Source organism: Malaclemys terrapin, chromosome 6 (assembly GCF_027887155.1).
Source record: "Malaclemys terrapin pileata isolate rMalTer1 chromosome 6, rMalTer1.hap1, whole genome shotgun sequence".
NCBI classification, from domain to species: domain Eukaryota; kingdom Metazoa; phylum Chordata; order Testudines; family Emydidae; genus Malaclemys; species Malaclemys terrapin.
Window position 1 is genome coordinate 16,673,052 of NC_071510.1, and position 12,751 is coordinate 16,685,802.

General features: G+C 43.4%; 1 protein-coding gene across 1 annotated transcript in view; it reads left to right on the forward strand.

Moving 5' to 3' along the window:
- Window positions 1–12,751, forward strand: part of LOC128839302 (atrial natriuretic peptide receptor 2-like) — a 40,134-nt gene that overhangs the window by 12,660 nt on the left and 14,723 nt on the right. The window contains exons 9-14 of the mRNA XM_054032181.1: window positions 2,444–2,516; window positions 4,803–4,950; window positions 6,728–6,814; window positions 7,072–7,215; window positions 8,178–8,299; window positions 9,454–9,595. Of these exons, the coding sequence (XP_053888156.1) occupies window positions 2,444–2,516; window positions 4,803–4,950; window positions 6,728–6,814; window positions 7,072–7,215; window positions 8,178–8,299; window positions 9,454–9,595 (716 nt within the window). The remainder of the gene's footprint in view (window positions 1–2,443; window positions 2,517–4,802; window positions 4,951–6,727; window positions 6,815–7,071; window positions 7,216–8,177; window positions 8,300–9,453; window positions 9,596–12,751) is intronic.

The following is a 12,751-nucleotide window of genomic DNA, read 5'->3' on the forward strand; positions in this document are numbered from 1 at the left end:
CTTGGTTTTAACCTATAAACCTATAAGTGCATTGGCTCTTTGTTATGGCAGGGATCACTTCCCTCCTATGTCACACTGCTGTGGCTGAGACATCTGGAGCGGAGCGCTCAATCTAACACCCCCTGGTTGATTGCAAGGGAATGAAGGCAGGATGCTCTTGCTCAGGGGAAGAAAGATGATCGTACGGCTAAGGCATTGGGTTGGGATTCAGTTCCTCATTCTATCATATACTTCCTATGCGAACTTGGGCAAGTCACAATCTCTGTGTGCCTCAGTTCCCAACTTGTAAAATAGGGATAATAGGTACCTACTTCACAGAGCTCTTGTGAGAATAAATCTAAAGTCACAGCCCTGGGAGACACTTAGATATTACCATGTTGAAGGCCATATAATTAGATAAAACTGTGGAATTAGCTTCCTGCTTCAGATTGCCACAGCCCAGATCTGTTACCTTTCAGGTTACAATGCAAGACCTCTTTGTTCTTGCCAGCTTTTTCTAGGGGTAAGAGAGAAATTGCTGGGAAGAGCATTGAGTGACTCTAGATGGGAACTGGAGAGTTGTGACTACTTTTCTGAAGGGCATTTTCATGGACGGAAATGGTTGTTCCGTGTAAATGTGTCCAGAGTCTCTGGTGGGCACCGGAATATTTTACATTCTAAGAGAAAACACGCCAATGTAATGAATTAATTAAATCATAGAAAAGTATCAGTTATACAGCTGTTAAGCCTCTTTACATGTTTCAGTATCAAATGTATTAACATAGCATAGACTCGATCCTGCATGCCTTCCTTATCCACTCTTATCACAGTGAGAGGGTCAGTATGTGGACTACATTGGACCCTTGAACTATTGCAACTGGATGAGCAACTTGAGGTTTCCTAAGGCCATTACAGTGGGCCAGTTCTCTTGGTGGTACAAATAGGCACTGCTCAGGTCCAACAGAAGGATCTGACCCCATATGTTGATTCAATGTCGGTTTGTTACTCAAACATTTTTATTGAGGATCTTCCAACATAATACACATCAGACCACTTCACCTTCCATTTCCCACTTCTTTGCAAGACAGGCTGGAGTTCAATCAAGCCCCTACAACCAGATTTCAGTGGATAACTTTAAAGTCATCATACGAGTTAGGGAAACAGTTAGCCCCCTTCTCACTTATGTGAGTCCTCCAGAATAAACCTAATTTACCTATTGTCTCAGATATTCTTTGTTTTGCAGGGACTCTGTTGTTTTTCCTCTTATGCTGGAGGGCATGCTAAGTATCATCTACCTAGCTTCTGTAGGTACATGCTACTCAGCATTCTCTGCTGCTTGTTGCTTAGTCAATGTATAAACTTGTTTTTACAAAGAGAGCTGAAAAGGTCACTTGTATCCAGTTTTCAGTATACAGCAAGAGCACAATGCTCCAAGGATCCTCCCTCTCATATGGTCTGATCCAGCCCCCATTAAAGTCAATGAAAGGATTCCATTTAATTCAGTGGGTATTGAATCAGTCCCATCATCTTTGTTTGATTATGGTCCTTGCACACTAAAATACATCTCCTTTTCCTGAAAGCACAGGCCGATTGAAATCAGGGGAAAGATGCCCATTGATTTTCTGGGCCTGGAATCAGGCCCAAAGCTCTCCCCAAATTCTGCCACCACTTCCCAAGATGTCACAAGAACTCTTGTGTAAATTGGGTTTTTGTTACTTGTCATCCATCCAATGCGTGCTGTTGAAGGTAATATTAGATAGATGGCAAAATGCTGACCATCAAATATTTGTGTTTAAATTGTCTTCTGTTTATCATAGCTAACCTGCAACTCTGATCTACAGACAAGTATGTGCTTGTATAAAATGGGTTTATTGTACTTGACAACTTTTTGGTACGTCAGTTATTAGACATACATCTTATTTACAAAATAGTGACAGTGTCCCATCTAATGTTATGCAAGCTACAGTACTTTGTGTAATAATGTACCATCTAATTTGCTGCTCTGGGGCCTGATTTTGATTGCCACATCCTATATGACCAGTAAATGCTGCTTATCTGGGGGGAAATGACATTTGTTTACACATTGGACATTTCCAAGATGTGAAATGATGTTCACCACATCGCTGGGGGAAGAGCTGGGTTCTAAGTGCAGCGCACAAAAATGCAAACATGGACTGAAAGTATCAGACTGTCCACTACAAAATGTCATGTTCTTTAGTCTTCAGAATTACAGATTTTGTATTTTGGTGTTAGATCCAGATCTGTTACTTCTATGTAAGTCAGTAAGACATTGAGAGAGGATGGAGGCTAAAATGGTGATGCTTGTTCAGACACCTGTAGGATTTTATATTTGAAAATATCCATACAACTAATCATTTATTGGCTACGCTCATCCCTAGTGCAACTCCACTGAAGCCAATAGAGTTGCCCCAGGAATGAATTTGGCCTGTTATGCTTTCTGCAGTGGTTTCAATATCAGAAGCAAAAGATGTTTTGGGATGAAAGCTGGATTATAGACTTCTCCCGCATCAAACAAGGTTTGTAAAGTCTGTCATTTTGATGCTCTTATCATCAATGCACATCCTGTTGTGTAAATAAAGCACACACGGAAATATACCCATATTCCATAAGGGTCTGACCTAAAGGAGGAGGATCTATCTTTGATAGGAGCCGGTCACCACAGCATCTGTGAGCTGATCACTGGAGTTTTCCTCTAAGGATGTTATTTTAACTTGAACACTTTGGCTATGGCTCCCCTAGAGAGCTTGCAGCTGCACTAACTCTTACAGCGCTTCTAGCATAGCTGCTCTAAGCGGACAGGAGACAGAGCGACATAAGTTATACCAGCATAAGTGGTAGTGTAGACATAGCGTAAAGATCAGGGTTTTTTTTTCACATATGGTTTGTGGGCTTTTTTCCTGTAATTTATGGTGATTTACAAATAAAAGACAAAGGAATAGATCAAAAATACATAAATCCCCTCTGGAAATATGTGAAAATGGGCACAACAGATGGCAGTGGCCCTAGTTGCTTTATGATGAAACATGCTCTTTTTAAGTGACGTCAGTGGAGCGATGTTGGATTTGCACAGATGTAACCAAGTGCTTAATTTGTCCCACTGTGTGTTATCCGTAGCTGAAGTAATTCATCATCACTTGAGTTTTCTTCAATTTATCTAATGTATAAAATCATAATTAGATTTGTTTTCCACTTGGACATTTTTTAACGTCGGAGCATTATTGTACAGTTTGTCATACAGACTGTACATTCGCTGTACAGCCTATAATTCACCATGTCATTTATTGCTATCAGATGGGCCAGATTCTCGGCTGGTATCGATTCATGTAGCTCCATTGAAGTCATTGGAACTACATTGATTTACACTAGCTGAGGATCTAACTCTAATTGTAGTCCTGCCTCCACAAGGTATTGCTGAAAAGGTCCCATCTGCTTTAAATAGATAATATGTTCAGTACAAGTCAATGGGATAAGACTTTATTGCATTAATTTAGTACGGATACTTGGAGCTGTATGTTCATTTCTAAGTTGTGTAATGAGATACCTTCATGGTCTTAAGGAACAGATATCAGGTTAATAAGGAGTCTAATTTACTAAAAGCAGCCAAGATTTTGTGTGTGTGTGTGTGTGTGTAAGAAAATGCCAATGCAGTGCTGAGTTGATATGTCCCTGTTCCATGGCATTATGCCTCTGCATAATAGTCTCTCTCTCTAGCTCGGAGGTGACCTCAACTGGGATAGTTCATTTCTATGTAACCCTTGACCAGAACAATTAGCACTAGATGGAGTTCAGAGAAGATAAACAAAAGTGACTAGGTGGCAGGATAGACTGACTTTTTTTGGAAATTTGAAGAGTTGAAGATATATCCAGAGAGAGGCTGAATGACGTCTAATATGATGCCATATGTCTAACAGACATACTGGGAGTGCAAACATCACGTCAAGAAAATGTTAGTCTGTTACAGTAACGGAATGAAATCAAGGAAGGGAATATACATCACCATGGACACACTTAAAATGAAACTTGACAGAAATGCTAGTAAAGAAACACTAGAGAACATTCCTGCATTGGCATGCAAATTAACTGGAAATCTAACAGGTCTCTTCCGTTTTTAGTTCAGGTATTGTAGGGCAGAATTCATATGTACTTATAATCCCTCTCTTTAACTATCTCTACAGCTCTCATCGACATAGGATCCAATCTGTGCACATTTTTTTCATGAGTCTGTCTAATCTGCTCCCTATGTAGTTTTGTTACTTTTTGTCCAGCTCAAAGCATCACCTTCCTCCCCCCCACCCCAAAAGAAAGACGTGAAAAATGTTGATATTCTAGTTTTTTCAACCAGTTGGATTGTTGCTTTGTTTTGAATTCCCTTTAATGTCAGAATCACTTCCCATGATAATAATTTTAAATTCTTCAAAGAGTTCTAAATAGATTTGTAACATCATAGGTTTTGGAGTTTGGGGTTTTTTGTACTGTCTCTTCCTTTATTGCTTTGTGCCTTGCATAAAATGACACTCACTGAGTTTGAAATTGTTCCATTGAGGGCTGATAGTTTTGAAGGCAGAGGAACTGCCTTCAGCTACTGATATTAGTGGGAGAGGCCACTGGCTATGGCTGTCAGCCACAGTCACCCTGTTACATGTTAACAGTCAAATCCTAAATTAAAGCATTCCTACTGCAAGCATAAATGAGCTTGCTCTCTGGTGCCATGGGCAGCAGAGTTTCCTGGGTTTTTATGATTCAGGAGTCTTCTGCAGGTGCACCTGCATATAATGTGCATCTCAATGGCTTTTTTAATTTAGATCGCATGCTACGGACGGCAATGGGCAGCATCATTAGTGCAGCCCATGCACCCAGCAATTCCAACGCCAGCTGTATCACGGCCCTGAGTTCTTGCACAGCAGATGTCAACGCATCCAGGAAACAGCACTTCACCCAGACAGGGATATAGTAGGCTTATATGTCAGTCAGTCTTTGTGTTATGTTGTGTATTGTAGTTACACCCATGCAAGAGGGAGACTTTCAGTTCTTGCTGTATTATCACCTGGAAATAATGTCAGGGCTAATTTTCCTCTGCTTGGGCCAGGGCCAGGAACGCTAGGGGACTAACTTGGCCTTCCTAGCACATTCAGGCTGAAGGATATTCTCAGACGCACATTGATGTTTTCTATTTTTGGATGCCCCTTTTCCTTCTCCTGCTGAGATTTCAATGCTCGTGGGACTGAGCTGCAAACTTGACTCTGCTTCTGAACATCCACAGCATTCAAGTTTATTGGGAGCGAAGGTTTTGAGTCAGGCCCGTCTCTAATATTTAAGTAAAATACAAGTAAGCAATTTGGCACAGAAAATTATGTACTGTACTACAGCTCATTATAATCTATGGCCTTAAACCAGCTCGCAAGACTGGGAATGGCGCATTTCCTCTCTAGCTCCCTGGTTTGGAATACACCCCTAGCTGGTGGTGACCTACCTGTACACACAGATGGTAGATGTATCCAGGGCTCCTAAACGTCTTTTGTAGGAGCACCAGCTTCCAAGAGATTGGTGGACACTGCAACCACCACAAAGTCCCCTCATGTCCCAGGAAGGTTGCTGCGAGGGCCGGCTCTGGCTTTTTTGCTGCCCCAGGCAAAAAAGCCTTCCGCTGGGGGGCAGCGGGGAGCGCCGCGGGGAGGGCCCAACCGGGGCCCCGCTCTCCCAAACCGGCCGGAGCGCCGGGAGGAGGGCAGAGAGCCCGGCCGCGGCCCAGCTCTCCCCGACCGGCCGGAGCGCCGGAGGAGGGCCCGCTGCGGCTCCGCTCTCCCCAAGTGAGCACCGCCCCCCTCCAGGTGCCGCCCCAAGCACATGCTTGGTAGGCTGGTGCCTGGAGCCGGCCCTGGTTGCTGCCATCTCTCCTTTGTCCAGCAGAGTTTCTCTGTCTCCTTTCTTGCCCCACCCATTCTTCTTTTGTTCTCTCTCCTTATTGCCTTTTACTTTCCTTCTTGTTTTGTGCTCCTCCTACCTAGGTGGGTCATCCCCTTTCCACAGTGGCTCCCCTTCCCCAGTACTCTCACTCACTGGAAAGCTCTGCTCTGGCTGGAGGCAAGAATCACCACTGGCTTTGTGTGGCTACACTGTTGTGGTTATACAACTTAGCTGAGTGCCACATGGAAACACAGAGGAGACCTTGGACTGGCAGGCTGCTGCCTTAAAACTGCAGCCCTGTAAACATGAGCTACTCCCCAGCTGACTGCATTCAAAGTTGCTACAGGTGGAGGGAGGGAAAGGGAGGGCTCCAAGGAATCACCTGCTACTTTGTCCCACCCTTTTATTGGGGGTTTGCAGCTTTCTCTGCCCCCACTGGTTCTTCCCCCTGCCCTCACCACTCCCATCTACTCCATACTAGTCTGGTGCTCCCCTGCAGAAAACAGAAGACTTCACTTCTTTGACTGGGGAACATTCTAATATACACAGAGATAAATTGACCTGAGCTGCAAAATTTGTAGGGATCTTTGGGTTTTTATTCCCTACATGCCCACAGTTCCAGGCTGCTTTAACATAGAGTTCTAGCTCAGCCTATAACAGTAAGAGGCCCTAATCATGAAATTCAGACCCAGGCTCCCATCCAGATTTTGACAAAATCCACCTCCGCGTACCTTCCGGAGAGAGCCAAAGCTCCTATATAGAGAATACTGCATTCTCACCACGTGGGAATCCAGCACTTAGAAAAGTCTTTTTCTTGTTGCAGTGATGGTAGAACAGTCGCCATCAAGAAAATAAGGAAGAAGACATTCACCTTGTCCAAATCCATACGCAAGGAAGTAAAGCAAGTGAGGTAAACAATGAAACCTGCACATTGGGGGCCAGTCCACATTTACACCAGTGTAATGGAGATCAGAACCTGCCCCATCGTTACTTGTTTTCGTGTTTTTCTCTCCCAAACAGTGTTGAAAACATTTCTTTGAACCTGGTTGAACATATTTCTATGCATATTTAGCGTTTCCTCTAAATCCAGTGGCAAAAGCCCTAACTTTTCAGTTCCAAAAGGTGTAGAGGGGAGGCTTAGAAAGTGATTCTGGTTCATTTTCACAGAGAACTCGATCATCCCAACCTCTGCAAATTCATCGGCGGTTGTACAGAGGTGCCAAATGTTGCCATCGTGACAGAATACTGTCCAAAAGGTAGCCTGAGTGACGTGCTGCTCAATGAAGACATTCCTCTCAACTGGGGCTTCAGGTAAAAAAAAAAAACAAAAAACTTGTGAAATAAGATACACATAGCATCACCAGGTGACACTTGAAGAGGGACATGAATTATAGATAAAGTCACTGGTAGACACAACAGTGCTGTGATGTATATCAGAGGATACCAGGCTTCTGAGATGCAAGGAGAAAGAGAGAGACCTATTGGTTAAGAGATAATCCAAGTTTCTGATTTGACCTGTCCCGTGGACATCCTGACACCCCTGAATTTAGCACTACCCATGTCACGCCCAAACCTTTTTCATCTAGTATGCTGCAACATCATTTTAAACCTTGGTTCCCATATAGCCTCTTTTCCCCGCCGCTGCTATCTGTACTTAGTACACTTTGATGTTCTGGCTTAAGATGAGTAAAAGAGCAGCACAGCCTCATTCATGATAGTCCAGCCGTGAACAGATTAGTACAACTAAAAGTGCAACATTAGTGTTACCCATAAAAACAGATGTACACAAAACTGGCTCAGGATTTCAAAGGAACTCCCCTATGAACTACTTCATCACATATAATTGCAAATTGTCCCTTATCCTTTCTACCTCTGCCTTATGTTTGCCTTGCTACTATGCAACAGCAAAGAAGAAAAATGGTCCGAGTCGACATGCCATACAAACTAAAAGTTGAGTACTTTGCTCATCTAGTAAATATCTGCGCACATGGTTCGATCCCACAAACTGCTGAGAACTTCCACAAGAATCTCTGCATTCCTACAAGGGACCCAGAACCCTCCACTCCCATTCAACTGTATGGGAACTGAGGGCATTCAGCAACTCATGGGAGTCCTCAGCACTTTGCAGGATCGAGTCCCTGGGGACTGATCCAAAGGCCATTTAAATCAGTGGGAGTCTTTCCACTCATTTCAATAGTCTTTGGATTAATCCCTTCCTGAGTGTCTGGTTCAGTGGAATACTAACATGTTAATAATGATTTTGTGCCTTTCAGGTTTTCCTTTGCTGGAGACATTGCCCAAGGAATGGCTTATCTTCACCAGCATAAAATCTATCATGGATGCTTAAAGTCTAATAACTGTGTGATAGACGACCGCTGGGTCTGTAAAATTTCAGGTAATGAAGAGAGATGAAAATTTGAAACATGGCCAACTAACCTACTAATGCAGGTTGATTTCACAGCCTTCACTGCTCCAGCAGGACTGTGAACCAACGTTTCAGGTGGAAATGCTAACTGCAGCAGCCTTCTTTAAAAGTAAACTATGCCAGAGCAAACATACCACTACATTATCCTGTCTAGCTTACAATTTAACATGTCACCATTGCACCAATTATATGACACAAATGATGGAGTCAGTCATCAGACCTAGCAGTATATCCATGTCATTCTCTATGAATTCTTTGCCTGATGCCATTCTTTGACATAAGGCAAATCCTCCTTTCAGACAATAAACACAGTGCCCTTTCACAGCTAGGTGAGAAGCTGGGCTTCCAGTCTAAAGAATGGGATCCTTGGAGTGTCCCAATTAGATACTGGTCTGAACCAAAACCACCAACCTGAACCCCTGCCTCAACATACCAAATTTCAGTGCTGTCTGGATCTAGGAAATAGAAGTCAGAATTTTTATCATTCTGTTCTCTGAACACAGCTCAGCACCCAGACCTTGGGTCAGATCCTGGGGTCCAGACGAGCTTCATACAAAGCAGGTTGGAAGATGGGGTACAAAGCTGGTGGAAATTTCCCCTTTACAGTCCCCCGATGCTGTGGCCTCTGTGTGTAGGTCCAGGCCCCAGCATGCATTGGAAGAGTCTGAGAGCTGCTCTGACTTACCCTGACATCTATGTAGTCCAAGACACTGAAACCACAGCTGGAGATCATCACAGCTGAGAGATGTCCCAACCACACCCCCTTTTCTTTGGGCACACCCCTAAACTGGCAGCAAGGAGGTGCAGAAAAGAAGCAGGTATGCTGACTCTGGCTTGCACTGCAATGATCCTACGGTGGCTGGATACGTTGGGCCAGAAACACCACCACAGGGGTAGCAAGAAGCACTCATACCTCACCAGCCAATCTCTCCCAGTATTCAAGCTGCAGTTCCAGTATTCACAACTATATTTGGGTACAAATCAGAGCAACATAGTGCTATTTTTTTTTAAACCAAGTCTCATCTCCCAGTACAGAGCAAACGGCTTTAAACCACTAATATTGCTACTTAATAATGGAACATGACCCTTACTGAGTACCTGTTTCCTTCTTTCTTCCATGAAAGACTATGGATTGCAGGCCTACAGAAAAGAGGATCATTATGAGGGCGCCAGTGCCTATCAGCAGCGTTTGATGCAGATTTACTTGGCTCCTGAGGCCCATTCGTTGTCAGACTTTGTCCCCACTTCCACGGCAGATGTGTACAGGTGATGGTAAACGTTCCTGTCTTTCTCTCTGTGATCAAAGAGTCTTTTGTAATAATTTAGCTAAATTCCAAAGCTATACCAGGGTGAATTTGGAGGATTGTGATTAAAAATTGATCCTTATTTAGAGAATAATTTAGATGCCAGGATCTACCCTTCCAAGATAGGAAGCCAAAAATCTCAGCTCAGTAAGGGTGGTATAAATCCAGAGTAACACCATTTGTTTTTATGGCGCTATTCTGGATTTGAATCCGGGTAAAGGGATATAAAAAAAAAAAAAAAACCACAACTAGCCCTGGGTCTGGTGTTTTTTTTTTTTAAATCTCTTCCTCCCTTGTGTTTTCCCTATTGAAAAAAAAAGTTATTACTTAGCTAATGGCAATATACTAAGAGTTAAAATAGGAGCAGTTTTCCAATGTGTCAGCAAAACTCATCCATCGTATATTTCCATATGCAATGAGAACAGAGTGTTTTTGCTGAATACACTGGATGGCTATATTTTGTATGGAGAGAAAAAAACAGCTACCTAGAGGAAAAGAATGCACTCTTGAGTGACTCCGTGCCTTTCTTTCTGAGAGAACCCAGAGGGCAATACTTCATAATCGCTCATCTGCCCAGGGGATCCTGTCATGCCAGGTTCTAGTCTGCCCCTCCTCCTATTCAAACATGTGCAGGTGTTTACTAGGAGGATTGCAAGGAGAAGAATGGTCCTGTGGTTAAGGCACTGGATTAGGAATCTGGAAACCTAGGTTTACTGCCTTGTTCTATCACAGAATTCCTGTGTAGCCTTGAGCAAGTCATTTATTCCCTCTGTATCCCATTGTGGGACAATAATATTTAGTCTTTTTGGACTGTGAGAGCTCTGTGGCAGAGATTCTCTTACCTAGTCTTTGTACAGTGCTTAGCACAATGGGGCCCTGATCTTGGTTGGGCCTTATAGGGGCTACTGGAATACAAATAATGAATAATTAGGGGTAGTGAAGGAATAAAGGCTGTGGTGCCTTCAGTGTGCGGAGATCTGCTTTTGTATTTCCATCTCTTCTGACCCAGCCAGAGCATTTGAGCAACAAAGATGAAACAGCCAAATGCACTCCTCCTGTGGAAGAAAGCTATCCACACTATTACGCGATTAAAAACATTAACCGCACTGTTAAACAACAGAATACCATTTATTTAAATATGTTTGGATGTTTTCCACATTTTCAAATATATTGATATCAATTACAACACAGAATGCGAAGTGTACAGAGCTTATATTTATTTTTGATTACAAGCATTTGCACTGTAAAAAAATAGTATTTTTTCAGTTCACCACATACAAGTACTGTAGTGCAATCACTTTATCATGAAAAGGCAATTTACAAATGTAGATGTTTTGTTACATAACTGCACTCAAAAACAAAACAATGTAAAATTTTAGAATCTACAAGTCCCCTCAGTCCTACTTCTTGTTCAGCCAATCGCTCAGACAAACAAGTTTGTTTACATTTGCAGGAGATAATGCTGCCTGCTTCTTGTTTGCAACATCACCTGAAAGTGAGAACAGGTATTCGCATGGCACTGTTATAGCCAGCATCACAAGATGTTTGCATGCCAGATGCACTAAAGATTCATATGTCCCTTCATGCTTCAACCACCATTCCAGGGGACATGCGTCCATGCTGATGACAGGTTCTGCCAGCTAACGATCCAAAGCAGCATGGACCGACGCATGTTCATTTTCATTATCTGAGTCAGATCCCCCCAGCAGAAGGTTGATTTTCTTCTTTGATGGTTCGAGTTCTGTAGTTTCCACATCAGAATGTTGCTCTTTTAAGACTTCTAAAAGCATGCTCCACACCTTGTCCCTCTCAGATTTTGGAAGGCACTTCAGATTCCTAAACCTTGGGCCGAGTGCTGTAGCTATCTTTAGAAATCTTACTCTTTGCGTTTTGTGAAGTCTGCAGTGAAAGTGTTCTTAAAATGAAGAAGATGTTCTGGGTCATCATCTGAGACTGCTATAACATGAAATATATGGCAGAATATGGGTAAAACAGAGCAGGAGACATACAATTCTCCCCCAAAGAGTTCAGTCACAAATTAAATTAATGCATTTTTTTTTAAACAAGCATCATCAGCATGGAAGCATGTCCTCTGGAATGGTGGCCGAAGCATGAAGGGGCATACGAAAGTTTAGCATATCTGGCACGTAAATACCTTGTGATACCTTCTGATGGCTGTTTGGAGACATTTTTATGAATTCGTTGCTAACTGTGACAGGCTTGCTCTACTCACCACTGGAGGACGCTGCCTCTTGGCGGGTTTTGGGGATTAGTTCCGTCAGGCCAACTCCCCTTCCAGAAGTTACACCCAATCAGTTTCTGCTCTGCAGCCCCTCTCTCGCTACAGGAACCATAGCTCCTTTTCGTGACTCAGCCCTCCAGCCAGATCACCATTGTGGTTTCCCATTCCAGGGGGTTGGGAAGGGGGGAGGAAGGTGCATCAAGATTCCTGCTCTCCAGACTAGTCTTCTGCTTCACTGCATCACAGTGCCACTCCCACAGCACCTAGCAGGAGAACCCGGGCCCACCCTCTACTCCAGGTTCCAGCTCAGGCACCCTCTACACAGCAACCAAGGTCTGTTCCCTGCACTTGCTGCTTTCCCTGAGCCACTTCCACACCTACTAGCCTTCCCCACTCTTCTGGGTTTGCAAGTCTCTTCACTCCCTCCTCCCAGGGAGTAATTGTAGGCAACTTGTCCCTACAGCCCCCAACCCTTTCTCCCAGGGAGTAGCTATAGACTTCTCCCTGCTATTTCCTCTGCTTCCAATTTCCTGTCTTTTGTAGAAGCCCCACTTGTCCCTCACAGGTGAGCTTCTCTCTAATTAGCTGCCTCCAGCTCAAGCTCCCGTTTGTAACCTAATTAGCTGATTGGGCCCACCTGGCCTAACTCAGCTCTTGCAGGGCCAGTGTGGGGAAGCACACTAACATAAAATGATTTCAGTTAATTCTTCCCCCTGTTATCACTAAACACCCACCAAAAAGGAAATATTCTGCAGGAAAGCTTGTTAGTCTATGTCTTGGATTCATGTGTATTACTGCCTTATGCAGAATCATACCTGTATTATGCTGAGATCTGCCAGCACTCTGCTAATGACCATTAGCCATTTCAAGCCAGAT